The 27,382-nt window shown below is 40.6% G+C and overlaps 1 protein-coding gene across 1 annotated transcript in view; it reads right to left on the bottom strand.

Annotated features, from left to right (window-relative positions):
• Positions 1-27,382, bottom strand: part of MMP20 (matrix metallopeptidase 20) — a 63,032-nt gene that overhangs the window by 20,098 nt on the left and 15,552 nt on the right. The window contains exons 5-9 of the mRNA XM_055547426.1: positions 26,499-26,624; positions 25,556-25,717; positions 22,446-22,587; positions 3,633-3,769; positions 2,515-2,671 (exon numbers count right to left, since the gene is read on the bottom strand). Of these exons, the coding sequence (XP_055403401.1) occupies positions 2,515-2,671; positions 3,633-3,769; positions 22,446-22,587; positions 25,556-25,717; positions 26,499-26,624 (724 nt within the window). The remainder of the gene's footprint in view (positions 1-2,514; positions 2,672-3,632; positions 3,770-22,445; positions 22,588-25,555; positions 25,718-26,498; positions 26,625-27,382) is intronic.

The following is a 27,382-nucleotide window of genomic DNA, read 5'->3' as shown; positions in this document are numbered from 1 at the left end:
AGTTTAGCATCAGTTCAGTTCAGTTCAGTCGCTCAGTCATGTCTGACTCTTTGCGACCCCATGAATCACAGCACGCCAGGCCTCCCTGTCCATCACCAACTCTCAGAGTTTACCCAAACTCACATCCATCAAGTCGGTGATGCCATCTAGACATCTCATCCTCTGTTGTCCCCTTCTCCTTCTGCCCCCAATCCCTCCCAGAATCAGGGTCTTTTCCAATAAGTCAACTCTTTGCATGAGGTGGCCAAAGTATTGGAGTTTCACCTTTAGCATCAGTCCTTCCGATGAACACCCAGGACTGATTTCCTTTAGGATGGACTGGTTGGATCTCCTTGCAGTCCAAGGGACTCTCAAGAGTCTTCTCCAACACCAAAATTCAAAAGCATCAATTCTTCAGCAGTCAGCTTTCTTCACAGTCCAACTCTCACATCCATACATGACCACTGGAAAAACCATAGCCTTGACTAGACAGACCTTTGTTGGCAAAGTAATGTCTCTGCTTTTGAATATGCTATCTAGGGTGGAATGTGAAGTCAAGTGGGCCTTAGAAAGCATCACTATGAACAAAGCTAGTGGAGGTGATGGAATTCCAGTTGAGCTATTTCAAATCCTAAAAGATGATGCTGTGAAAGTGCTGCACTCAATATGCCAGCACATTTGGAAAACTCAGCAGTGGTCACAGGACTGGAAAAGGTCAGTTTTCATTCCAATCCTAAAGAAAGGCAATGCCAAAGAATGCTCACACTACCGCATAATTGCACTCATCTCACACACTAGTAAAGTAATGTTCACAATTCTCCAAGCCAGGCTTCAGCAATACGTGAACCATGAACTTCCAGATGTTCAAGCTGGTTTTAGAAAAGGCAGAGGAACCAGAGATCAAATTGCCAACATCTGCTGGATCATCAAAAAAGCAATAGAGTTCCAGAAAATCATCTATTTCTGCTTTATTGACTATGCCAAAGCCTTTGACTGTGTGGATCACAAAAAACTGTGGAAAATTCTTCAAGAGATGGGAATACCAGACCACCTGACCTGCCTCTTGAGAAACCTATATGCAGCTCAGGAAGCAACAGTTAGAACTGGACATGGAACAACAGCCTGGTTCCAATAGGAAAAGGAGTACGTTAACGCTGTATATCGTCACCCTGCTTATTTAACTTATATGCAGAGTCCATCATGAGAAGCGCTGGGCTGGAAGAAGCACAAGCTAGTATCAAGATTGCCGGGAAAAGTATTAATAACCTCAAATATGCAGATGACACCACCCTTATGGCAGAAAGTGAAGAGGAACTAAAAAGCCTCTTGATGAAAGTGAAAGAGGAGAGTGAAAAAGTTGGCTTAAAGCTCAACATTCAGAAAATGAAGATCATGGCATCTGGTCCCATCACTTCATGGGAAATAGATGGGGAAACAGTGGGAACAGTGTCAGACTTTATTTTTCTGGGCTCCAAAATCACTGCAGATGGTGACTGCAGCCATGAAATTAAAAGATGCTTACTGCTTGGAAGGAAAGAGTTTAGTATAGCACCTATTTAAAATCTGTTTTTGCTTCTCAAAGTTCAGAAAGACAAGGAATGCTAAAGTGAGAACTGTGACTAGAGAAGGTGTAGCAGCAGAGCTTGACAAAGTTGTTCCCAGTTTCAACGTGAGCCAGTTACGGCAGTGAGATGAGGCAGGAGAGATGAGATGTGACCCTGTGCACAGTGATTGGATCTGCTCATAGTGACCTCTTGTAAGACAGGCTTGGAAATTACACATGATCTTTGGATAAGAAGAATTTTCATGCTCTAGGTTAAAGAAGATAGCAATAAGCCTTTCAGCAAAAATTTCCTTCAAAGAGCCCCACAGTCGTCACCACATTCGTTTTGTACAAAATCACAGAGCATTCTGGAATGCAGTGATATTCATGTATCAATAAGATATACTCACATAAGAGGGAATCAGTTCTTCTTTCAAGGCATTCCCAGTGGGTAGTTATGTATTGGGAATGGTAACTCCACTCTTTTAGGCCACTGGGCATCCAGTTAATGAGTGCTTTGAAAGATTAGGATGTTTCAAGTGTTAGACACTAAACAATGGGATTATTGAATGAATGTTTCACTTATTATTTTGGTACTTTCTTGGTGGCTCAGAAGGTAAAGTGTTTGCCTGCAATGTGGGAGACCCGGGTTCAATCCCTGGGTTGGGAAGATCCCCTGGAGAAGGAAATGGCAACCCACTCCAGTACTCTTGCCTGGAAAATTCCATGGATGGAGGATCCCGGTGGGCTATATAGATCTTTGGGGTCTCAAAGAGGCAGACACGACTGAGCGACTTCACTTCACTTCACTTTACTTTCACTTATTTGGATGGTTCTGTCTCTTGAAGACAGTGTCAACCATCAGCAAATGACACCCTAGTGACTGAAAAGAGTCAACGGGCCTTTTGTAAATTTGCCTTGCGTTCTTTTTAGCAAAAGGATTTTCCTTCTCATTGAATACAGCTGGACAATCACAAAGAGAAAAGCCATACCTGTAGTATTCATCTCCCACAAAGAAAAGGGTCTTCTGTGCATCCTTGAGATAGACCGCGGCATCTATTCGCTGCACATATCTTGGGAACCCAAAGTCATAAATAGTCCGAGGAGGACCTTGCATTTGGAATCCTCTTGTTATCCAATAGTGAGGTCCTGGAGCCAGAAATTAAAGCTTATAAAAACTCTGTACTATTTAGTGGTACCCTTCACTCTTTAGGATTTCTATGCAGGATTACAAATGGGGCTAGTTTATGGGATATTTGCCATGGATAAAACCCAGGAGGAGATACAAGTCTCTATTCAGTTCAGTAAAAGACTGAAAACTTGCCCTGGAGGCAGAAATCCCTAGTCATGCCTTATGAACGCAATAATACTGATACAACTGTGTCTTAAATGCAACACATTCATTTTTTTTCAAGATACTTTTCATTTGTATAATCTCATTTCAGTCTTATATATGTGTGAGAGAGAAGGGGCAAGTGAACCACAAATGCTGATTCTTGCTTAAACTGGCACTAATCTTCTATTCTCAGCCCTCGGCATCAAGAAAATACAATCTAAACTGATAGTTAACGTTTGCTGGACAATTTCCATTGGCTAGCCACAGTCACACCTTCAAGGTTGTTATTACTATAACTATTTTGCACAGGAAGAAACGAAGATGCAGAGCAATTAGATAAGTTCCCTAAGGCACTAAAGGGCTGGAGACAAGAGTCCAGGCGTCTCTCTGCTCCCAGATGCTTGTATTGCTTTCCTGAGGTTTCCACGCTGACTTCTGTGAATGAGAGGCTCTCAGTAGAGAATACCTTGTCACTCAGAGCAGAGGTCTGGCGGGTGGGGCGGGGCGGGGCAGGCAGCAGGTTTCCACCTTCCTGACGCTCGCTTTTCACCGAGCCTCACCAGACGGCACCTTCGGCTCTGGGAAGGGTTTGATCGTCACCCTTACTGCTGTCCCTCTCACAACAGAGTAGAGGGATGTTTCACCCCCAATCTGAGGAGCAGGAAAGGCTGGAACTGCTCCGCGATCACTAATAAACATTGATAGTTCTGGGTGCTCCAGACACACCGTGTCCTGTACCCGGCCACTTCTTTCTTTGCGGGATCTTCAGCTTACCTTTAAAGAAGTAGGCTGTGCCCCTCTCAGCCACTTCATAAGCTGCATCCACATTGGACATAAGCTGGGGGAAGGAGCTGGTGATGGTGCTGGGCCGGATCCCTGACATCAAGTGAACCTGCCGACGCCAGAAAATCCTATTTGGCAACAGAAAAGGAACAAGATCAGGGTTGACTTAGATCTTCAATTGAGCTTGGACTGAAATATATGGCAAGCCATACTTTAGAGGCCATTTCTAAATGCCTCTTGTCCCTGTCTTGTTTTTAAGTAGAATATATATACATATATATTGGTTTTAGTCATCTGTTTCTTTTTCCTTTTCATTCTTTTAGCATCTCTGTAATTCTTTATCCTTCATTTATTTAAGGATGTTCAAAGCATGGAAGGAAATAGCAGGGATTGACATCAATGATGTATACACTTAAGCTGTGCATCTTCCTATTCCAAGTATCATTTGCTACAAGTTTCCCTTTCCTCTTCTGATTTTTTTTTTATTGTGTGTGTGTTTGTGCCTTAAAATTTTTTTTTAATTTATTTTTTAATTGAAGGATAACTGCTTTACAGAATTTTGTTGGTTTCTGCCAAACATCAACATGAATCAGATCTTTTGAAAATTAAAATCTCATAAAGTTAGCCATTCAGGTGTATTTTATAAGTATTATATAAATGAGCCAAATTTTTGTGGTTTGGAGATGCTAATTACTTCCAGTAACAACAGCAAAAACATTAACAATTATAAATTGTGTTGCCTATTTACTTATCTATTGAAAGTGTTTATATCTTAGGACATAATGGCTGCATCTGGTTCCATCAGTTAGGGAAATAGATGGGGAAACAGTGGAAACAGTGTCAGACTTTATTTTTTGGGATTCCAAAATCACTGCAGATGGTGACTGCAGCCATGAAATTAAAAGACGCTTACTCCTTGGAAGGAAAGTTATGATCAACCTAGATAGCATATTCAAAAGCAGAGACATTACTTTGCCAACAGAGGTCCGTCTAGTCAAGGCTATGGTTTTTCCAGTGGTCATGTATGGATGTGAGAGTTGGTCTGTGAAGAAAGCTGAGCACCGAAGAATTGATGCTTTTGAACTGTGGTGTTGGAGAAGACTCTTGAGAGTCCCTTGGACTGCAAGGAGATCCAGCCAGTCCATTCTAAAGGAGATCAGTCCTGGGTGTTCATTGGAAGGACTGATGCTGAAGCTGAAACTCCAGTACTTTGGCCACCTCATATGAAGAGTTGATTCATTGGAAAAGACTCTGATGCTGGGAGGGATTGGAGGTAGAAGGAGAAGGGGATGACAGAGGATGAGATGGCTGGATGGCATCACTGACTCAATGGATGTTAGTTTGAGTGAACTCTGGGAGTTGGTGATGGACAGGGAGGCCTGGCGTGCTGCGATTCATGGGGTCGCAAAGAGTCGGACATGACTGAGCGACTGAACTGAACTGAACTGAATGGCTAGTTCACAAAAATCTGGTACCTGTACATTAACTTAAGATTTAGCAGCTTAACCATCCATTTTCCCAATATTATTTACATAAAATTGTGGGAGTATACATGAGAGTACTGGTCTGAAAATTTCAATGTAAATGTGGTCTATTTTGAATTTTGGAGTTTAAAATCATTCTTATAAAATATGAATAGTTTACTGACTCAGTAGAAGCTAGAATCAATACATAAAAGTATTTATGGACTGGGAACTCAAGGGAAAGTTTTGGTTTTTAAATTTCCATGTGGTAAATTTAGGTACTCCTCAAACATTCTGTTGAGCTTTAGTTAATTTAACAAATATTTATAAGAACCTCTCAGCAGGCACTGAGTTAGACCTTGGGATGAAACACTGAACAAGATTCAGGCTCTGCCCTCAAGAAGCTATCATCTAGTAGCAGAGGCAGATAAGTAGTTAGACACTGTGCATGCTTAGTTGCTTCAGTCGTGTCTGACTCTTTGAGACCCCATAGACTGTAGCCCTGCCAGGCTTCTCTGTCCGTGGGATTCTCCAGGCAAGAATACTGGAATGGGTTGCCATGCCCTCCTCCAGGGGATCTTCCCAACCCAGGGATCGAACCCAGGTCTTCTGCATTGTAGGCAGATTCTTTACCATTTGAGCCACCAGGGAAGCCCAATTAGACATTATAATTCAGGGAAATTTGTGCAACGAAGAGTTAAGTTCATGATGTTCTGGAGCATAGTATGTACCCCATAAGAGGGATGCTGCATACAGGGGTCTGCTGAAGCTATCTGGGTGAGCTGATAATGAAATCCAAAGGACAGCTGTATTGAGAGACAGAAATATTTTTTTTCATGTTCTTAAGCAGCATCATCGGAGAAGGCAATGGCACCCCACTCCAGTACTCTTGCCTGGAAAATCCCATGGGCGGAGGAGCCTGGTAGGCTGCAGTCCATGGGGTCGCTAAGGGTCGGACATGACTGAGTGACTTCACTTTCACTCTTTACTTTCATACATTGGAGAAGGAAATGGCAACCCACTCCAGTGTTCTTGCCTGGAGAATCCCAGGGACGGGGGAGCCTGGTGGGCTGCTGTCTATGGGGTCACACAGAGTCGGACACGACTGAAATGACTTAGCAGCAGCATGCTGTCTTTGCACCTCCAATGTTGCCATTATCTCCAAGCTTGTTTCATAATCTCTTAAATGAAAATAATAATACCTGGCCTATCTCATGAGATCATTAAGAGGATCAACTGAGATAAAGCATCTGAAAGTGCATCATAAACTGTAAAGTGCCACTTGGCTGGATATTGTCCATTTTAAAAATAATTACTTGGGCACCTACCATACATAAAACTCAGTGTGGCAGGAGTCTATTGAGGGTACACTTCCTCTCCCCAAGCCCTATACATCACGGACTTATCTAGACTGTAGGTATTTTTGTGGTTGTTGTTGTGTTAGTTAAGTTTTGTTGGGGGCAAAATGAGGACTGTAGGCTGGGAGATGGCCCCTCAGATGGCTCTGAGAAATTGCTCCAAAGATGCAGGGTGGGGGTGGTCAGTATATATATTTGGTTTTGGTGAAGAAGGAATATATATAATCAAGCACATATTTTTCCAGAAGGTTTCTGCTAGTCTGGTGAAGCTTTCTGCTAGTCACAAGTAACAGGTGTCACTGTGAAGGATTTTAGTGCTTTTCTAGATATGAAGAGGTGCAAAAATTAGGCTCATAAAATCAGCTCCTAAAAATATCTATCTGAAAACCCATTCTGCCAGCTTTTCCCTGAGCACAGAGTGCCTCATTTTTGCTCTCCACCTTGAACATTTTCCGGGGGATGTTGAAAATCAGCAGTTGCCCCAGCTCATGATTTAATTCTTGTAGAGGTAGGTGGCAATTTGTAGTTGACAGAGCCCCCTCATGGTTACAAATTTGACCATACTTTAGGAGGCAGTTCATGACCATTTCATCCCATGGAGCAAGGAACTCATTCTTAGGTCTGGTGAAGATTTTGCTGTTACTAGCGTACTGTTACTATCAACAGTAACCAAAGGGCTGGACCAACCTGTCTTACCCAGTCTCTTACAGTCCAGGAAAAATTTCCTCTTGTTTGTATCCTTCCATATCTAGAGTAATTACAATTACCGATTGCATCCAGAACTATGTATTTGATCAACTTTTCCAAGTCGCCTAGTTATTATTATTTTGTTGGAGGTTCAGTCACACATTTGGTAATGCAGGAAACAACAATCTCATAAAATAGGCAAAGTGCAAGTAACATAGCTAGCAGTATTATTAAAGTTATATGTAAGAATTAGGCCAAAAACTTGTTAGGTGCGGGAAGCCCCTGGTGGCTCAGAGGTAAAGAATCTGCCTGCAATGCAAGAACCATGGGTTCAATCCCTGGATCAGGAAGATCCCCAGGAGAAGCAAATGGCAACTCACTCCACTCCAGTATTCTTGCCTGGGAAATCCTATGGACAGAGGAACCTAGCAGCCTAAAGTCCATCAGGTCTCAAGAGTTCAACACGACTTAGCAACTAAACCACCACCATCATTCCATTGCGTGTAGCTCAGTATATTCTCAGGTTGTCTGAATTAGTCTATTTTATACCAATCTTTATTTTTCAAGGAAATTATATATTTACATTGTATGAAGTAAAAGATAGAAAACTGAGACCCAGAAAGGCTAGGAGGCTCTAATGTCAGTGAGCGGCTAAGGCCAGACAGAGTCAATTAAACTCCAGCTGCCTTGATTTTCATCATACCCCCTAATTTCTCTACTTGTTCCTTCTCAGCTTTGTGACCTCTGGTTTTCCTCTGTTTATAACTTGACCGCTTACCCAATGAGATCTGGCTTTTTCTGGAGGCCAGAAGGACTGCTTTCCCCCACTTCCTTCTCTTCACCATCACAAAGTGAACACTTGTTTGGGTATCCAGAAGAATCAGGTAATAAATATAGAAAAACAGATTAAGTCAAAAGCTCATAATTTCATCTTTGATAAGGAGGCCAAACAATGGATTCACTGGGAACTCATGAAGAACCCAAAAAGCATTTTCCAATTAATTCAACTCAATATGTAATTCCAAAATGCTGACTCAGCTCAAGTCACTGTGCTAGATTCTCTCTAAGGAACAGAGTGCGCCTTTCAGGCAATTAAAATAATGAGGATGAGGAAAGTGGGAAGGAGGAGGAGCAGACACATTGTCTAATAATCAGGCTCCTTCTGAATTACATCACTGATGAGGTTAACTTCCAGCTGCTTTCTCTTTTTGGGTACTCTAGAGCTGGGCTGTATTTTCTTTCATTTCTCATTTAAAAATCATGTGGGAGTTTTTAAATTCTCATTTAAAAATCAAATGGCTCTAGACAAATTAAACCCAATCTTTCATTTGAAGTTACATCTTATTGATGTCCCAGATGACTCAATGTGAGAGGTAGTAAAGTGCAATGGTTAAGAGTTTAGGCAAACCAAAAATGTACTTTTGGAACTGTTCGCAGGTGGTAGAATCTTATATTCCTTACTTAACTTAGGATATTGTGGGTATTGGGAGGATTAAATTGATGTGAAGTAGTCATTCTAAACCAAGAATAATTTTGTGCCATGGAAGACATTTTTTAATGAGTGGTGACAATTTTGGTTGTCACAACTAGGAGTGGGTAATGCTTTTGGAGTCTAGTGAAAACCAGGGATATCATTTTAGTTTACCTTTTACAATGCATAGGATAGTCCATCATGGCATAGACTTGTCTGGCTTAAAATATCAGTAGTGCCAAAGTCAAGAAACCTTGGCTTAAATACCGTTGTGACACATTAGAATGTATACATGAGGTAGTGATAAACACTACCTATATGTGATACTTATGTAAAGTATCACAAATTCCAAAAGAATCTGTACTCATGAAAAATTTCATATTAATGAAGAAAAATTATATCTTGTGGGTAATAAAGTGATAAGACACATATCCAGAGGATTTACAAACTTAGAGCTATAGATTACAATAATAATTAAAATTGACCACAAAAAGGTATAACAATTAATCTCCTAATATACCTGTAAATAAATTTAAAGTATAAGGCAAAAAAAGCAAATCTATAAAACTGTCAGAAAAGAACTGAGGGGGATGGAAAAAGATATTCCATGCAAATGGAAATCAGAAGAAAGCTGGAGTAGTAGTATTCATGTAAGACAAAATGTTGTTGTTGTTTAGTCACTAAGTCAAGTCCAACTCTTACAACCCCAAGGACTGTAAGCTTCCAGGTTCCTCTGTCCAGTGGATTTTCCAGGCAAGAATACTGGAATGGGTTTCCATTTCCTTCTCCAGGGGATAGTGCTGACCAAGGGATCAAACACATGTCTCCTGCATTGGCAGGCAGATTCTTTACCACTGAGTCACCAAGGAAACCCAAGACAAAATAGACTAGGATAAAGACTCTTGGAACCCTCTTGCACTGATGGTCAGAATATAAATTGATAAAGCAACTATGGAGAACAGGATGGAGGCTCCTTAAATAAGTAAAAATAAAACTACCATATGACCCAGCAATCCCACTACTGGGAATAAACCCTCAAAAAGTCAAGTTTCAAAAAGACACATGCACCTCAGTGTTCACTGCAACATTACTTGTAGTAGCCGGGACATGGATGCAACCTGAAAGTCCATCAACAGAGGAATGGATAAAGAAGATGTGGTACATATATACAGTAGAATACTACTTAACCATAAAAAGGAATGAAATTGGGTCATTTGTAGAGATGTGGATGGATCTAGAGGCTTTCATACAGAGTGAAATAAATTAGAAAGAAAAAACAAATATAGTATATAATGCATATATGTGGAATCAATAAAAATGGTATATATAATCTTATTTGCATAGTGGAAATAGAAACACAGATGTAGAGAACAAATGTATGGATACTAAGGGAGGAATGAGGGGTCGGATAAATTGGGAGATTGGGATTGACATATATACACTACTATGTATAAAATAGATAACTAATGAGAACCTACAGTATAGCTCAGTGCTCTGTGGTGACCTAAATGGGAGGGAAACCCAGAAAAGAGGGGATATATGTATATGTATAACTGATTCACTTTGCTGTGTGGTAGAAACTAACACAACATCGTATAGCAACTATACTCCAATAAAAATTAATTTAAAAATGATAGATTGTTACAGGAGACAAAGAAGACACTACATAATGATCAAGGGATCAATCCAAGAAGAAGATATAGCAATTGTAGATGTAGCACTAGTGGTAAAGAACTCACTCGCCAATACAAGAGATTTAAGAGATGTGGGTTTGATCCCTGGGTTGGGAAGAGACCCTGGAGGAGGGTGTGGCAACCCTCTCCAGTATTCTTCCCTGGAGAACCCATGGAAAGAAGGGCCTGGTGGGTTACAGTACATAGGGTTGCAAAGAATCAGACTTGACTGAAGCGACTTAGGACACATGCACACATGCACCCAACATACACTTCCCAGGGGGCTCAGAGCAAAGAATCCACCTGCCAAGCAGGAGATGCAGGTCAGGAAGAACCCCTGGAGAGGGAAATGTTAATCTACTCCAGTGTTCTTGCCTGGAATATCCCATGGAGAGAGGAGACTGGTGGGCTACAGGCTACAGGGGGTCACAAAAGAGTTGGACATGACTTAGTGACTAAAGAACAACAAAAACAACATGAGAGCACCTGTTAACAGATATACAAGGAGACATACAAGGAGATATTGACAGTAACACAATAATAGCGGGGGACTTCAACACCCTACTTACATAAATGGACAGATCATCCAGGCAGAAATCAATAAGGAAATGCAAGGCTTAAATGATGAATTAAACCAGATTAACTTAATTGATATTTATAGAACATTCCATCTGAAAGCAGTGGAATATTCATTCTTTTAAGTGCACATGGAGCATTCTCAAGAATAGATCACATGCTAGGCCACAAAGCAAGCTTCAGTAAACTTACAAAGATTGAATCATATAAAGCAGGGGTCCCCAACCCCCAGGCTGAGGACCAGTGCTGGTCTGTGGCCTGTTAGAAAGTGGGCCACACAGCAGGAAGTGAGTGGCAGACAAGTGAGTGAAGCTTCATCTGCCATTCCCCAGTGAAGCTTCATCTGCCATTCCCCATTGCTTTCCATCATTCACATTACCACCTGAACCATGTCCACCGCCCCCCCCCACACACCTGCCCTGTCCATGGAAAAACTGTCTTCCACAAAACCAGTCCCTGGGGCCAAAAAGGTTGGGGACCACTGATATAAAGCACTTTTTCCATTCACAATACTATGAGATTAGAAATCAACTAAAAGATTTTTGCAAAAAAGCACAAACACATCAAGGCTAAACAATATGCTACAATAAACAACCAATGGATCACTGAAGAAATTAAAGAGGAAATAAAACAAAATACCTAGAGACAAAAGAAAGTGAAAACGCAATGATCCAAACCCTGTGGGTTGCAGCAAAAGCAATTCTAAGAGAGAAGTTTATAGTGACAAAAGCTTACCTCAGAAAACAAGAAAAATCTCAAATAAACAACTTAACCTTATACCTAAAGCAACTAGAGAAAGAAGAACAAACAAAACCCAAAGTTTGCAGTAGAGGAGAAATCATAAAGATCAGAGCAGAAATATTGAATAAATGAAATGGAGACAAAGAAAACATAGAAAAGATCAATAAAACTAAAAGCTAGTTCTTTGACAAAATAAACACAATTTATAAATTTTTATCCAGACTCATCATGAGAAAAAGGAAGAGGGCCCAAATTAATAAAATTAGATATGAAAAAGGAGAAGTTACAACCCATACCATGGAAATATTAAAGACCATAAAAGACTACTGCAAGCAATTATATGCTGATAAAATGGACAACCTAGAAGAAATGGACAAATTCTTAGAAAGAAATCTTATAAAGCTTATAAATCTCATAAAGCTAAACCAGAAAGAAAAAAAAAATGAATAGATGAATTACAAATACTGAAATTGAATCTGTGATTTAAAAGCTCCCAACAAACCAAAGCCCAGCACCAAATGACTTCACAGGCAAATTCTACTGCACATTTAGAGAAGAGTTAACACCTACCTTCTGAAACTCCTCCAAAAAATTTCAGAGGAAAGAACATTCCCAAATTCATTTTATGAGGCAACCATCATCTTGATACCAAAATCAGAAAAAGATACCACACAAAAAGACCAGAAATAAACCCATGCACCTATGGTCAATTAATCTATGACAAATGTGGCAAGAATATACAGTGGAGAAAACACAGTTTCTTCAATAAGTGGTGCTGGGAAAACTGGACAACAACATGTAAAAGAATGAAATTAGAATACTCTCTAATATCACACACAAAAATAAGCTAAAAATGGATTAAAGGCCTAACTGTAAGACTAGATACTATAAAATTTGTAGAGGAAAACATATCTAGAGTACTCTTTGACATAAATTACAGCAATACCTTTTTGAATCCATCTCCTATAGTCATAGAAATAAAAAAGTAAACATACAGGATCTAATTAAACATAAAACCTTTTGCACATCAAAGAAAATCATAAAAAAAATAAAAAGACAACCTACAGAATGGGAGAAAATATTTGCAAAGGCAAACAATCCAACCAAAAAATGGGCAAAGGATCTAAGCAGACATTTCTCCAAAGAAGATGTACAGATGGCCAAAAGGCAAACAAAAATGCTCACCATCATTAATGATATTAGAGAAATGTAAATCAAAACTACAATGAGGTATCACTTCACACCAGTCAGAATGGTCAGCATCAAAAAGTCTAAACAATAGAGAGGGTATGGGAAAAAGGGAACCATCTTATACTGCTGCTGGAAATGTATACTGGTATAGTCCCTATGGAGAACAATAAGGAGGTTCCTTAAAAAACTAAAAATAGAGCTATATATAATCCTGCAATTCCACTCCTGGGTGTATATCTGGGGAAAACCAATTTGAAATAATACATGCACTTTGATATTCACAGTGGCACTATTTACAAAAGCCAAGACATGGAAGCAACTTAAGTATCCATCAACAGATGAATGGGTATGAAAGATGGAATATATATATACATATATATACATACATATATATGTATATAATGGAATATTACTCATCCATAAAACAAATGAAATAATGCCATTTGTAGCTACATGGATGAACCTAGAGATTATCATACTAAGTGAAGTAAGCCAGACAAAGACAAATATCATATGATATAGCTTATATGTGGAATCTTAAAAGACTGATACAAGTGAACTTACATACAAAAAGAATTAGACTCATCGATATAGCAAACAAATTTATGGTTACCAAGGGGAAAAGGAGAGAAGGATAAAATAAGAGTTTTTGATTAACATATACACACTACTCTATATAAAATAGATAACCAACAAGGACCTACTGCATAGCGCAGGGAACTATACTCAATATTTTATAATAATCTATAAGAGAAAAGAATCCGAAAAAATATATGCATGTATAACTGAATCATGCTGCTGTATTCCTTAAACTAACTCAACTGTAAACCAACCATGTGTGTTCACTTGTGCCTGACTCTTTACAACGCTATGGACTGCAGCCCACCAGGCTCCTCTGTCTATGCAATTTTCCTGGCAAGAATATTGCGTTGCCATTTCCTGGTCCAGGGTATCTTCTCAATTCAGGGAAAGAACCCATGTCTCCTGCTTCTCCTGCATTTCAGGTAGATTCTTTCCTACTGAGCCACCAGGGAAACCCACTATACTTCAATTAAAAAAAAAAAAAGAACAATTGCAGGATATTTTGAAAATGTAGTGAAATAAACAGATATTAATAGTCTGTAATCTGATCTTAGGTAAGGAGGGCAAAACAATGGAGTTTATTGATATTAAAGACTTGCTGATAGATATTTAACTGCATTGTTTAGCCAGGAACCAAAGCTGTATCTGGAACATAGTTAGGCTCAATAAATATTTGTTGACTAGATAGATAGATGTCATGGTTGTGTAGAACTTATTTAATCATCAGTTTTCATATTCTCTTTACTAAAGAACAGCATCTAAGTCATCAGGTTTGAGCAGAAGTCACTGGTAACATTCCTGGTGCTTGCTGCCAGTCCTGTGAGCTCCTTGTGGCAGGGTCGTGTATTATTCATCTATGTATTCTCGGGATCAGCAAGTCCTGGCACATCTGGGGCTTGATTCAAGTCTGTTAAGCTTTTTATCCTTTTGTTGTTGTTGTTGGACCCCTCTGCCTTCATTCTCCACCTGCTTGACTGATCCTCTCGGTCTTTCCTTTTTAGGAGACACGGTCACCTCTTTGCTGACTGTAATCCAGCAAGAGCTGATGGGCCCTTTCATTTTCACCCCTGACTTTCCTTGACTCTTCTATTCTCTGTCACTCTGTGCCCTAGTTTCAGGAGGAGGGGGTGTCTTTTTTCTTTCAGTCTTTTGATGCTGGGTTGAATTGATGCGTCTCTTCCCTGAGAATGGGCACTGTGGTGCAGTGAAAGAAGCAATGGGTGCTTGAGACCTTATTTTATTATTGGATGTGTGACCTTGTATGGAGAAGGCAATGGCACCCCACTCCAGTACTCTTGCCTGGAAAAGCCCACGGATGGAGGAGCCTGGTGGGCTGCAGTCCATGGGGTTGCTAGGAGTCAGACATGACTGAGCGACTTCACTTTCACCTTTCACTTTTATGCGTTGGAGAAGGAGATGGCGACCTACTCCAGTGTTCTTGCCTGGAGAATCCCAGGGACGGGGGAACCTGCTGGGCTGCTGTCTATGGGGTCGCACAGAGTCGGACACGACTGAAGCGACTTAGCAGCAGCAGTAGCAGTAGCAGCAGACCTTTTATGAGTCACTTAATTTTTCTGAGGCTAAATTTCTTCTTGTCAAATAAGAATGAAAAAAATAATAACTGCTAACATTTCAAAGGATCAATTGAGACAATGCATATGAAAGTGCATAAATAATCTTACACTTATTTGTAAATACTTTAAAAAGATGTTTTCACCCTACAAATTTATTAATTATGTAATACTTAGAGTTTATGAATAGAACTAAATTTTCTTCTAAACTTTTCTCATTAATATAAAATTTTGTCTGTGGAAACTTTGAAATACAAACAATCACATCATTGGTCAAGAAGGCATTCATTTGTGGGGAGCTCGCTAACCAGGGCTGTTTATATCAGGAGGGTTAAGAGGCCAAGAATCAGACATACATTAAACATCTCCCTGAAACCAAGAAAAACAGAGCTTATAAAATTAAAATCCTACATGTAGACAGTGGTTAAAACAGTGAAAACTATTCATAGTGTCCTTAAATTAAGTGTATATATCCATCTGTGGAGCCTATGGAGATCTATATTTTAAGCCACAACCTATGAAGATGTAAAGAACCTCGTCCTTAGTCAGAAGGAGGGGTTTCAGAAGAAACAACAGTGAATCAGCAATCTTTGTACACCTTCTGCCTCTTTGAATTCATAATACATAACAGAGAATCAATCTAAGTAAATGCAATGCCATGTGTTGACTTTCAGTGATGCAACCTTATAGCCAGAAAAGAAATATCCTCAGGGAGACTGAAGGAGGAAGACTTCCTCTTTAGTTGTTGTGCACGCTTTCCTCGAGCCCATGAAAATCTGGAAAATGCTAGGTTCCAATGGACTCATCTATTAATAATAGGAGAGGGTACTGATTATATTGTCTCTCCTTCTGATAGAGCTTTGCATTTCTTTCTCCTCAATGGCTCCTTTTTATGCCTTCAAATATTCCCTGGTATTTCTCAGACTGAAAAATCCTCATTGGACTCTGCTGCCTCTTCCAGTTATTGACTTAACTCCTTGTTATTAACAAGATTTTCAAATGAATGATTTGAAAATGAATGATCTATACCATCACTCTCTGTGCATGTATACTGTCGCTTCAGTTGTGTCCAACTCTTTGCGACCCTAGGGACTGTAGCCCTCCAGGCTCCTCTGACCGTGGGATTTTCCAGGCAAGAATACTGGAGTGGGTTGCCAGGCCCTCCTCCAGGGAGTCTTCGTGACCCAGGGATCAAACCCTCATCTCTTCTGCCTCTTGCACTGGCAGGGGGGTTCTTTACCACAAGTGCCACCTAGGAAGCCCACCATTACCCTTTGCCTTTTCGTTCTGCAGAATCTGGGTTCATTCCTCGTTGTTGTTCAGTCTCTAGGTCGTGTCTGACTCTTTTCAACCCTATGGACTGTAGCCTTCCAGGTTTCTCTGTCCATGGGATTTCCTCAAGCCAAAATAATGGAGTGGGTTGCCATTTCCTTCTCCACGGGATCCTTCCCAGGCAGAGATTGAACCCGCATCTCCTGCATTAGCAGGCGGGTTCTTTACCACTGAGCCACCAGGGAAGCCCCAATTGTGCTGCTAAAACTATATTCCTTCATCATCCCAGATAGTCAGTCCTGTTCTTCAGTTTTCAACCTGGTGACCCCAACAGCATTGTACACTACTGATCATTTAAAAAAAAAAAAAAAAAAGACAATCCTCTTTCCCCTGACTTATCTGGGGTTCCATTGTAATGATTCTGTCTCTGATGTCAAGTAAACCTAGGTTAAAACTCTAGCTGGGACAAAGAGCATGGATTGAAGGAGCAGATGTCTATAAAATGCTTAGGATAACATAGCACGTCCTAAAGGATCATAAAATGTCAGATTTTATAATTAATAATATTATAAGGGTTTATCTAAAATTGAATTTTTCTTGATATGTCTAAATCTTTTTGATTTTCTTATCTAAGTGAGAGATGCTGCTACCATCAACTCTCTTTTTCCATTGTTCTCATCAAATCAAGATACCTCTTACATTCGTCCTTCTCTTCAATCCCTACATGCATGACCCTGAAACCTATTTTTCTTTCCATTACTATATATGATACAAAACATCTTTAAGAATGTGACAATTAGTCAATCAGTCAGGGATTTACAGATGTTTTAAAATAAAGAACCCTATTTTGAGAACAAAACAGCATGTGGAGAAGCCTAGCAGACATTTCTGGGGACCTGGCTGCTCAAGAACCTCCTTCTCCTTGTGGCTCTTCACCCAACCTGCAGGCCCAGGGCCCAGGGACATAGCAGCTTTTCTTACTCACGCAGATGCATTCCAGTCAGAAGGCATTGATTCATGAATTCAACTCAAAATTCAACATTCTCTTCACAGTTCCACTGCACAGCTATGAAGCTTTCTATGTGAGTGATAGACTCTGTGCTGGGTGTCAGCAAGCCTGGGTTTCAGAACAGGGTCTTCTGGGCTGAGAGTCCCAGGCCTGACTTTCTTGTCTCCAAAATGAAGGATTTGGACACGATCAACCTTTATGGCTATTCTACATGTGAAATGCTATTATTCTTCTGAAATCTGAAGCTGATAGACATATTCTTGATCTTATCATTAAAATTGTATCATATAAAACCCAGAATAATAGAAGGCATACAAATATCATTTGGGTATGACTGCTGTTCCAGTCATTTCAAGGAAATCTGAGATAATATTTTGTCATTTATTATAAAGACTAAATCTATGTAAATTAAATATATGTGTGTGTGTGTGTGTAGCTGAAGTTTCTCTTCAAACAGAACATTTGAATGGACCCAGATCCATTTATACACTGTGGAGAATATGCAGCAGTCTCACAGTGACTTTAAAAGGCACTGCATTCCATCATGCTTTGGAAACAAACTGTGCGGTTATTACATCCACGTCCTGAAATGTCTCATCAACAGATTATTGTTAGTGATGGGGAATTCCAGGCTGGCGGGAGGGAGAGAACAGGTTGGGAACGCTTTTGTATAACCCCCAGGTTGCCATGCTGGCTGTGGCTGAAAGAATTCTTTGTTCTTTGTCCAGGCTTAGCAAGCCCTTGGGGACTTCTGGTGACGGCCAGTAGGGGATCAGCGCCATGCGAGTCCAGCTCTGCGCGGCACCCACGAGGCAGCAGGGCAGGGCAGTTAGGAGCACAGCCTCCGGCACAGGACTGTGGGTGTGGGCCCCAGCTTCAAACATGACGAGCCTTGTGAGCATGAACAAGCTGTTCATCTTTTCTATGTCTAAGAAAAAGGGAGTAATAATAATTCATACCTTACAGGGCTGCTGTAAGGAGTTGATAACAAAATGCTTAGCACCAAGTACTGAACACATTGAAGTCACAACAAATATCAGGCAACATCTGCTTTTGCAAAGGAGGAAGAGAGGTTCAAGGTCCCATGGCAGGTTAGTGGCAGCTCCAGTGCTGAAAGGGTAGCATTACTGGCTCCTCGTCCTCTTTTTAGCTCTTCCTAGTTCTTTGGAATTATCTGCCCTTACTACAATAGCTCCTCAGATCCTGAGTGGAAGAAGAGGAGAAGGTGATGGCTGAGCAGACATAAGTTAATGAGCCACCTTTCTTCCCCTAATTTCTTCCCTGCTTACCCCTTTATAAATGTCCCTTATATCTATACTTCTCTTTCTATTCTCTTACCACCCTCAATATTTACATTCCATTTACATTTGGTATTTCATCAAAGGATATATTATCTCCAATTAGTTGTTAGCAATTGTTGAATGCTCATAGTTTGATAAATAGAAGTTTAAAAAGTGTTTCCTTTAGTTTTTAAAGAAAATATAATTGTGTGAAAGGGCTGTCTTTGACTTCACTGTCTCCTTTGCCTCTATCACAACCATTGATAATACCAAAAGAAGCAGCTACTCGCTGCGCTGGGGCACAAGCGCTGTATCCCTCATCAGGACAGCACGGAGTCAGATGGAGCCGACGTCACCTTGCACGGTGTCTGAGGCTCTCCGGCTCCGCACCTTGCCTATCGCTCCTGGGTCAATGCCTACTGATTCCACTTTGGTTTACTTTTTGGTAATAATAAAAACAAAGTAAATAATCAGCAAGTCTTAAGAAAAAAGAATCAATCAAAACAGGTAACAATTAAAAATACCTCTGATTGTTTCCAAGCCTTAATCCATTGTATATATTTTTGATTCCCCCTCCTAAACATAGTAACTGCCTTTTATTGAGTGCTCCCAAGTTTGGCACATGACTTGCCCAGTGTCACCTGATCAGTAGGAAGCATAACCAGAATTCAAACCAAATTAGCCTAAGGCTAAAGCCTAGATTTCTGGGTTTTCCTCTCACTTGCTTTGAAAAGTAGATGCCCATCTATTGTTGAAGATTTAGTTCAGCTGTTTCTAACTTTTTAAAAATTTGAAACAATCCAGATGTCCATTTGTTTGGGACTGGTTAAATAAGTAAGGATAGATCTATACACTGGGATAATATACACATATATTAAATAAAGATGAAAATTAAAGTTCATTGACATGGAAAAAATGAGAGATAACTGAGTGAAAAAGTTTGCAAATCAGCACATCTAGCACATTACAAAGTCTTACTTTTGTGGATATCCCTGTCTCCCTCACATATTTATGATAAATCTCTACCCAGAGAAAAAGTCTGGAAGGATATTCAATAACATGTTTAACAATATGAGTACTCTGTGTTATGGGCTGAACGTCTGTGTCTTCGCATCATTCATCATAACCCCCAGTGTAATGGGACCAGTGGGAGGTGACTAGGGCTTGATAAGGTCATGAGGGCGGGGCTGATGGAATTAGTGTGCTTTTATAGAAAGAGACACCAGAGCCTTTTCTCTGTCTGTCTAAATATACCCACAGCACGCAGCGAGATGGCAGTGCTGTTTGGGTGTTTCTTTCCCTCATCTAAGCGTGAGGTGTGCAACGGCCAGGGGACTGTTGATCTGTCTTTACAGGCCCAGGTACTGATGGGGTTAGCACCCTACATGAGTTCAACACACACTCTTTTCCAATGAAGAAAAAGAATAAGTAATGTCACACATGCTTATGCCTAAGCTACCTCTGCCTATTCTGATGTGGTTGAATTCTGTCCCCAGTAAATAGAGGAGTGGAAGTGAGAGTTGGGAGGTTTCTTTTTGTCCAAGGAGAGAAGTAATTACAGAGTAACTGGTAGCCATGTTCCCAGAGACAGCACAGTGGGAGGGAAATAGGAACAATGCAACTTTAATTCATGAGCTTTCCAACAAGTCTTCATGCTTAACCTTAGTCACTGTCTACTCCTACTCACGGGGCTCCCAGCTGTGGCTGGTGAGTCCCTCCAGCTTGGCCTTGCCCACCACTTCCCTCAGCCTCACTCAAGCACCATGGTTGGAGCTTTTATTACTTTGTTTTTATCAGTGATAGAAAATAATAAAACTACCAAAACACTGACATCTGTCCAGGTGTTACTACCCACAACAACTATTCTCGTGAAGCAGATTGCTCTCTTCTCTACTTCAAGCCATTTAGGCCTAGTAATAGTTACTATTGGTATTAGTCAACCACACTTAGCATTCATTCATGTCTGCACATCTGCATTTTAAAAATCCATATTATTTATATGCTCTGGGTCTATTCTTCATAACTATAAACAAGACACCTTTCAAATGGGCAGCTTATTTAAAGCTTTACTGTTTATTTCAACCTCATCTACTATCAGAAGCCTACAGCTTATAGATAAGCCTTCCCTTAAAGGATTTTTCTCCAAAGATTGAATTATCAAAATTGCTAACACATCATATATTAATGCCTGCACCTGATTAATAAGACTCACTGCCACTTTCTTAGCAGCTGCCCAAAGTATTCAAATTATTTTTCTTCATGTGTCTAGAAGAATCTCATTTTCTGACTCTAATTTTAATAAATGAAAATAATCCTCTCCTAATTGATTCTATTAAGCATCTTTTAATCAGAAGCATTTTCACTAGAATTTTTACTTCCATCAAGATTACTTCAACAACTATTGACATATAACTCTGCCCTACCACCTAAAATGAGCAGCTTTGCTGTAACTCTCTCAGGTTTTATTCTAGTACTTGAATTTAAATTTATAACACAAAACCTAAAATTTAATTCCCCTTTGTGTGTTAGTCACTCAAGCATATATGACTCTTTGAGACCCCCCAGACAGTAGCCCACCAGGCTTCTTTGTCCATGGGATTCTCCAGGCAAGAATATTGGAGTGGGTTGCCAGTTTCTTCTCCTGGGGATCTTCCCGACCCAGGGATCAAACCCAGATCTACTGCATTGTAGGTTTCTTTACCAACTGAGTCTCCAGGGAAGCATCTGCATGAATTTTCCAACCTCTTCAGATTTTTCTAGTTATCACTCACTGCCTGTCACCATCCATCCACCTTTCAGTAAGCCAAAAGTCAGCATCATTATTATTACACTTAATTTGGCTAGAAAAATGTATTATCAAAACCTACTTCTTATCTTCAAATAAAAACCTCCACATTACTTTCAAAACAAAAAGTTTTAATTTTCTCCTTTTCCCTTATTACACTAATGTTAAACTTACGTCTACTTAATTTCCATGAGTAATCTCCATAACAACAAAATTACTAAAAAATAAAGATCAACCACCAACCACCACTCATCATAGCTATATCTGCAGCTATTCCTATAGTATCTTCACTAAAAATCCAGCATCTCCAGTATCATAAATTACTCAGTCTCCTATGCCATAAAAGTCAAATAGGAGTGCCATCTCATTGTTTTTTATAACTCACACAACTACTGAAACTTATCAATAAGCCCAAAAGAAGCATTCCTAAAATGACAATAATAGAAACTCAAACATCAGGGTATTCTTTTAATAGCTATAGCTGCGGTATAACAAGAAATCACCAATATTCCCTCTCTTTCTGTGCTTTTTGACAACTGATAGTTGAAAAGTCAAGAGGCCTTGAGAAACAGGGGTTTAGGAAGAATACTAAGTTCAGAACTCTCCACCCATCTACCTATGCACCTGAATATCCATCCATGAATCCATCCATCCATGCAACAACCTATCTGTCTATCTTTCCATCTACCCAACCCTCTTTAACAAATATTTATTGAGAATATACTATGGACTCTCAGTAGGGATACAGAGGTGAATAAAGTAGAAATCAGATAAATCTGGGCTGATGTCATAACTCAGTCACTTAATACAACTGTGTTACCTTGTAAAGTTTTGTGTTCTCTTGAGCTTCTGTCTTCATCTGTTAATTTTGGATTCTAACTCTGCTTCACAGTGAAAAGGATTAGAAGAAATACTGGACTTATATAGAAAACAGCCCAATGGCAAGAGCATTGTAGGTACCCCCCAAACAGTAGCTTTGGCAATTCTGTGTCTCCCCAAAGACTCCTGCCTCCCATCCGATCGTCAAACAGGACAGCACTTCTGCACGATCATCACCCATGGCAGCGACAAGGTCGTCTCTGACAACATGTGCCTGCACACGTGGCTGAGGCCTGGTGAGAGCTGGGGGCACGTGTCAGGCTTACCGGTCCCTGAAGAGCAGGAGCTCCTTCCCCAGCATCGTCACAGCATCAAAGGATAAGTTGGAGTCACAGAGGTCAGGGATGGACGGATTATGAGGGGGCCCGTGGGGTGCGGTGGGCTTCCCTGGGAATGCTCTCCGAGGTCCTAGGATTCAAAGTGACTTGGTCAAAATGGTACCAGAAATGCAGTCTGTACACTTCTGCTCCAGGGACCCACTTCCACTGCATATTACAAGGTCACAAACAGCGTGGCTGTCGATGACATGAGGACCTGGGTTTGAATCCTGGCTTCATTAGTTTCTGATTCCTATGATGGTGGTTCAGTCGCTAAGTCGTGTCTGACTATGGCGACCTCATGGACTGTAGCCCACTAGGCTCCTCGGTCCATGGGATTTTCCAGGCAAGAGTACTGGAGTGGGTTGCCATTTCCTTCTCCATAGGATCTTCCCGACCCAGGAATTGAACCCAGGTCACCTGCCTTGTAGGCAGATTCCTTACCGACTGAGCTATGAGGGAAGACTCATGTGATACAGATGAATAATTCAACCTCTCTAAGCCTCCGTTTCTTCACAGTAAAATGGGGGAAGGTAATAAAGGTACCTACCTCAGAAGGTTTCTGTGAGAATTAAATAATGCCTGAAAAGCACTTTTAGTGGAGTGCTTGACACATAATAAAAGTTCCAAAAAAATTGCAGCTATTATTTTACTATTATGAAAATTTATTTGATAGCTATGGGTGTTTCAAATTAGGAATCTATTTTGAAAATTTCCTCTGTGGTTTTTTTTTTTTTGGTTATTAAGTACTCTTGCTCTCAATAAGATTATATCTTTCTTGTGTGTTTTCTTATTTTTGAACAGCTTCTGGGTGTCCTGCCCTGTGCATAAGCTTTTTCTTAGGTGTCCAGGAGAGGCTGAGCAAATTCTTGGGGCCCTGAGGTACCATGGAGGTGTTTACCATTTAAAGGCATCTTCTGGTAGATCCTCTTGGAACATAGGACCCAGCCCTTGGGAAATGCTGTTGAGTTTTCATCTCCCGTTCTGTTCCTAAGGACTGTTTGCCAACTACAGAGGAGTGAGCTGGGGCTGCCTGAGCCACTGCTCCCGGCAGGTCCCTGTGCTGAATCAAGTCTTGTTACCATAGCTGGGGATCAGGGAAGGAGTGAGACCAGGGGGTGACGTGGGTAAGACCTGGGTGGAGAAGGGTCAGCAATAGGATGGAGATCAGAGGTTGGGGTGAGGCTTTGGGAAAAGATCAGAAAGTGGAAACTGGTCAGATCAGAAATACGCTGCCATTTTTTGAACATTTCTTAATCCTCCAAGCACTCTGCTGAAGCTCAGGGTGGTAAGGTGGTCAGCAGTAGGTGAGGCTTGTACCTCTCGGCGATATAAAACCATGTTTCTGTATTTTGTTCACTTGTGGAAAAACGGCCTTGTCAAAATATAAACTTCCTCTCCTGGCTGAGGAACAGTGGCTGTCAGAATGGTGGTGATGCTCCAGGGCACAAAGACCCATAAAGGGTAGGCACAGATCTGGAGTGGGTTCCTCTTGGGGGCCACAGGAGAATGGCATGACTACCCACTCTGGTATTCTCATCTGGAGAATTCCGTGGACAGAAGCCGCAGTCCATGGGGTCACAAAGTGTCGGACATGACTTAGTGACTGAGCACGCATTCCCTGATAGCCGCAGGAAGGGTTTTACACTGGAGCCCTAGCTTGTTATATGGAGAGATTCAGAGTTTTTTTTTTTTTTTTCCTGTCACTCAAGAGAGAAGCAGAACTGGCACAGACCCCACTCTGAAGGGAAACAGCTGGCTGAACACTTCTTGGGATGAAATTTGTCTTTTATGTGCCTTAGGTGAAATCTGACTGCAGCTGTGTGTGAAAGTGAAGTCGCTCAGTTGTGCCCAACTCTTTGTGAACCTGTGGGCTGTAGCCCACCAGGCTTCTCCATCCATGGGATTCTCCAGGCAAGGACACTGGAGTGGGTTGCCATTTTCTTTTCCAGGGGATCTTCCTGACCTAGGGATTGAATCCAGGTCTCCTGCATTGCAGGCAGAGGCTTTAACCTCTGAGCCACCAGGGAAGCCCCAAGGAACCTCTGAGCCCCAGGGAAGCAGCTGTGTGTACCTAAGTCTAAACAACAGATGAACTGGCCAGATGCGGGAAGGCAGGAGGAGCTGGGTTCTACAGGCCCTTCTCTAGGCTGAGCGGAAGAGCAGGAGTGCCTGTAAGTAAATGCTGAATGAGCAGGTTCTGAGGCTTATGGGAAAGGCAGCTTCCTAGATTCTCCAGCTTTTTACCCATCAAACAGACAAAATGTCAAGGTCTAGTGATGTTTCAAGATTTCTTCTCATGGATGAATGGACTTGTCTTTCTGTTCAGGAAAATGGGATATAGAGTTCCTAATAATCCTTTATCATCTTTAAAAGAACACTAACATTTCAGATAATTTTGGATATTTTGGGATAGTTACTGTCTTTGAGCCTCAGCTTTCTCAACTATAAAATGCAGAAAACATTTTACATCCCTCAGGCTAGCGATGAGGTCATCACATACTGATGACCATGATTTGTAAACTGCAGGTCGGCTATATGACTAAATGGTACAGTTATTACCATCATCATTACTAGTTTTAGGAAGATAAGGTCCATTCCCTTCTCCAGAGGATCTTCCTGATCCAGGGATCAAACCTGGATTTCCTGCACTGCAGGCAGATTCTTTACTGTCTGAGCCACCAGGGAAGCCCCGAGATAAGGTCACTTATTTGCAGATGGATAAACACTATATATATGAACTATAAAAAAATCCACCCTCTTCCAATATCTAACCCCTGATCAACACTCAAAATACACACAAATGATTGTATTTTCTATGGCCATCGAGGGACCAATATGCTCTGGAGGAAAGACGTAAAATTTAAATATTCATCTTACAAAAGAAAGCAATACTCATATATGGTAAATAAGTTCTTCCTAAGAGGGGATAGTTGGGGCTGTGGTTTCTAGCTTAATCTTTACCTATGCAGGTTAATGGCTGGCAGAGAACACTTTGCTGTGAAACCAAATGCCTGTCACTTTCAGAGTCTGTAGTCAAAAAAGTGTAGCGATTGTACCGTACAGTGCCTGGATCCCCTTCACATCGTCCTTGGGGAGACGGAACCCATAGGGATTCTGATACTTATAAGTTGGGTACATCAGTGCTGACGGGTCTGTGGAATGGGCCAGGCCCAGTGCATGGCCAAACTCATGAGCAGCAACGGTGAATAAATTGAAACCTAGATGATATGAGAGAGGAAAAGACAGCATCAACACAGAGTTTTATTTTCACTATTTCCTGTCTTCACAGGAGAATTTATGCCAAATAATAGTTTATTCATTTTCTTTTCAGACCTGGGTTATTATAATGTTGGTGGGGTGTTCTAGCCCTTAGCTTTGCTGACTTTAGCCTAGTTCTTCCCTCCTTGGCGAGGAGGGGATTGGGGTAGGGGACGATGGAAATGTAAATCGATTTATTTTGTTCATGGTCAATGGTGTCGTAAAGAAGGGCTTTAGCGCTAACAGGGGCTGTAATACCTAGATTTAGTCCATGCATGCTTTACTGGCTCCTTGTCTGCTCTCTTTTATCCACCCATGTTTCACAATGGAGATTTCCAGATGACATGCAGATATTCTAGAAATTTTAACCCATCCCCATTGTACTTCTCAGTAAAGTACTAATTCTTCTTAGGTCATTTCTGAACGTAGCCTAATTCCAAGTACAAGTAAGAAACAAAAAATACTATGCAGCTGAAGAAAAATACTGCTGTGTGTTGAGTAGGGGATTGCTGTTTCTCGCGATTATACCCTGTGAACTAGAGATCAGACAAATCTACAGCACAATTGAGGGTGGATCTTTTCCCTTATGGTGTTCCCTTTTGGATTTTTGGCTTACTTGTTTTTCCTAGCCAGCCCCCCTAGTTAAAGGGTGGCTTGGGACGTTGAACCTCAAGGTTTCATGATGGAGGCCCAGAAGAAGGTACAATATTTTCCAGGTTATGGTGAATTGTGCATATATACCATTCGTTCCCATAGTCCACTTCTCAGCATTGTCGAAATGTGTATCTCCTCCCAGGCCTTCTCCAGGTGCAAATGCATGGGCTAGAGTCCCTCGAGGCCCATCAAATGGATAGGAATCCCCGTGATCTAGACATATGGGGCAAAATGCCAACAGGATTTAGTCCTTCTAGCAAATTTTGAGGGGTACATAATATCACAGGGAATGGATAACTTTTTGAATAGCATTGGTATTTCTCATACAAATAGATTTACTTTTCAATATTCATTTTTTATAAGAGGAATCTCACATGCCAATGAGTGATCTATTAAAATAATAAAAGCAATATTTTGTATTTTAAAGACAGTAAGCACTAAAAATTAAAAAAAATGTTCTTTTTGTTATTGTATTTGTTGCACTGTCTATTAATTGGCACACGGCCTACTATAGACTATGACCATGCTGCAGATTACAAAAGGAGAAAGGCAGATGGTTATTCAACCACCATCTTACCCACTCACTGGACTGTGAACGTCTTGGCAGAGTGATTTCAATGTATTATTTAGGGGGTGGCAGTGAGGGAGGGACAAATTAGGAGTTTGGGATTAACATATACACATTTCTATGTATAAAATAGGTGACTGACAATGAACTACTATATGGCACAGGGAACTATACTCAACATTTTTGAGTATAGTATAGTATAATAACCTATAAGGGGAAAAAATCTGAAAAAGAACATATATATATATATATATGAATTATTTTGCTGTACAACTAAAACTAACACAACATTGTATATCAAGTATATGTAAAAAAAATTGCTAACAAGAAACAAAACAAAAATACAATCTGGCTAAGACAATGATAGTAAATTGGACAAGTGTGTGCTTTCTGTTTGTATAGC

The sequence above is a fragment of the Bubalus kerabau genome, chromosome 15, assembly GCF_029407905.1.
Source record: "Bubalus kerabau isolate K-KA32 ecotype Philippines breed swamp buffalo chromosome 15, PCC_UOA_SB_1v2, whole genome shotgun sequence".
Lineage (NCBI taxonomy): Eukaryota > Metazoa > Chordata > Mammalia > Artiodactyla > Bovidae > Bubalus > Bubalus kerabau.
The sequence above is the reverse complement of the archived record's forward strand: the minus strand, read 5'-3'. Positions and strand labels throughout refer to the sequence as shown.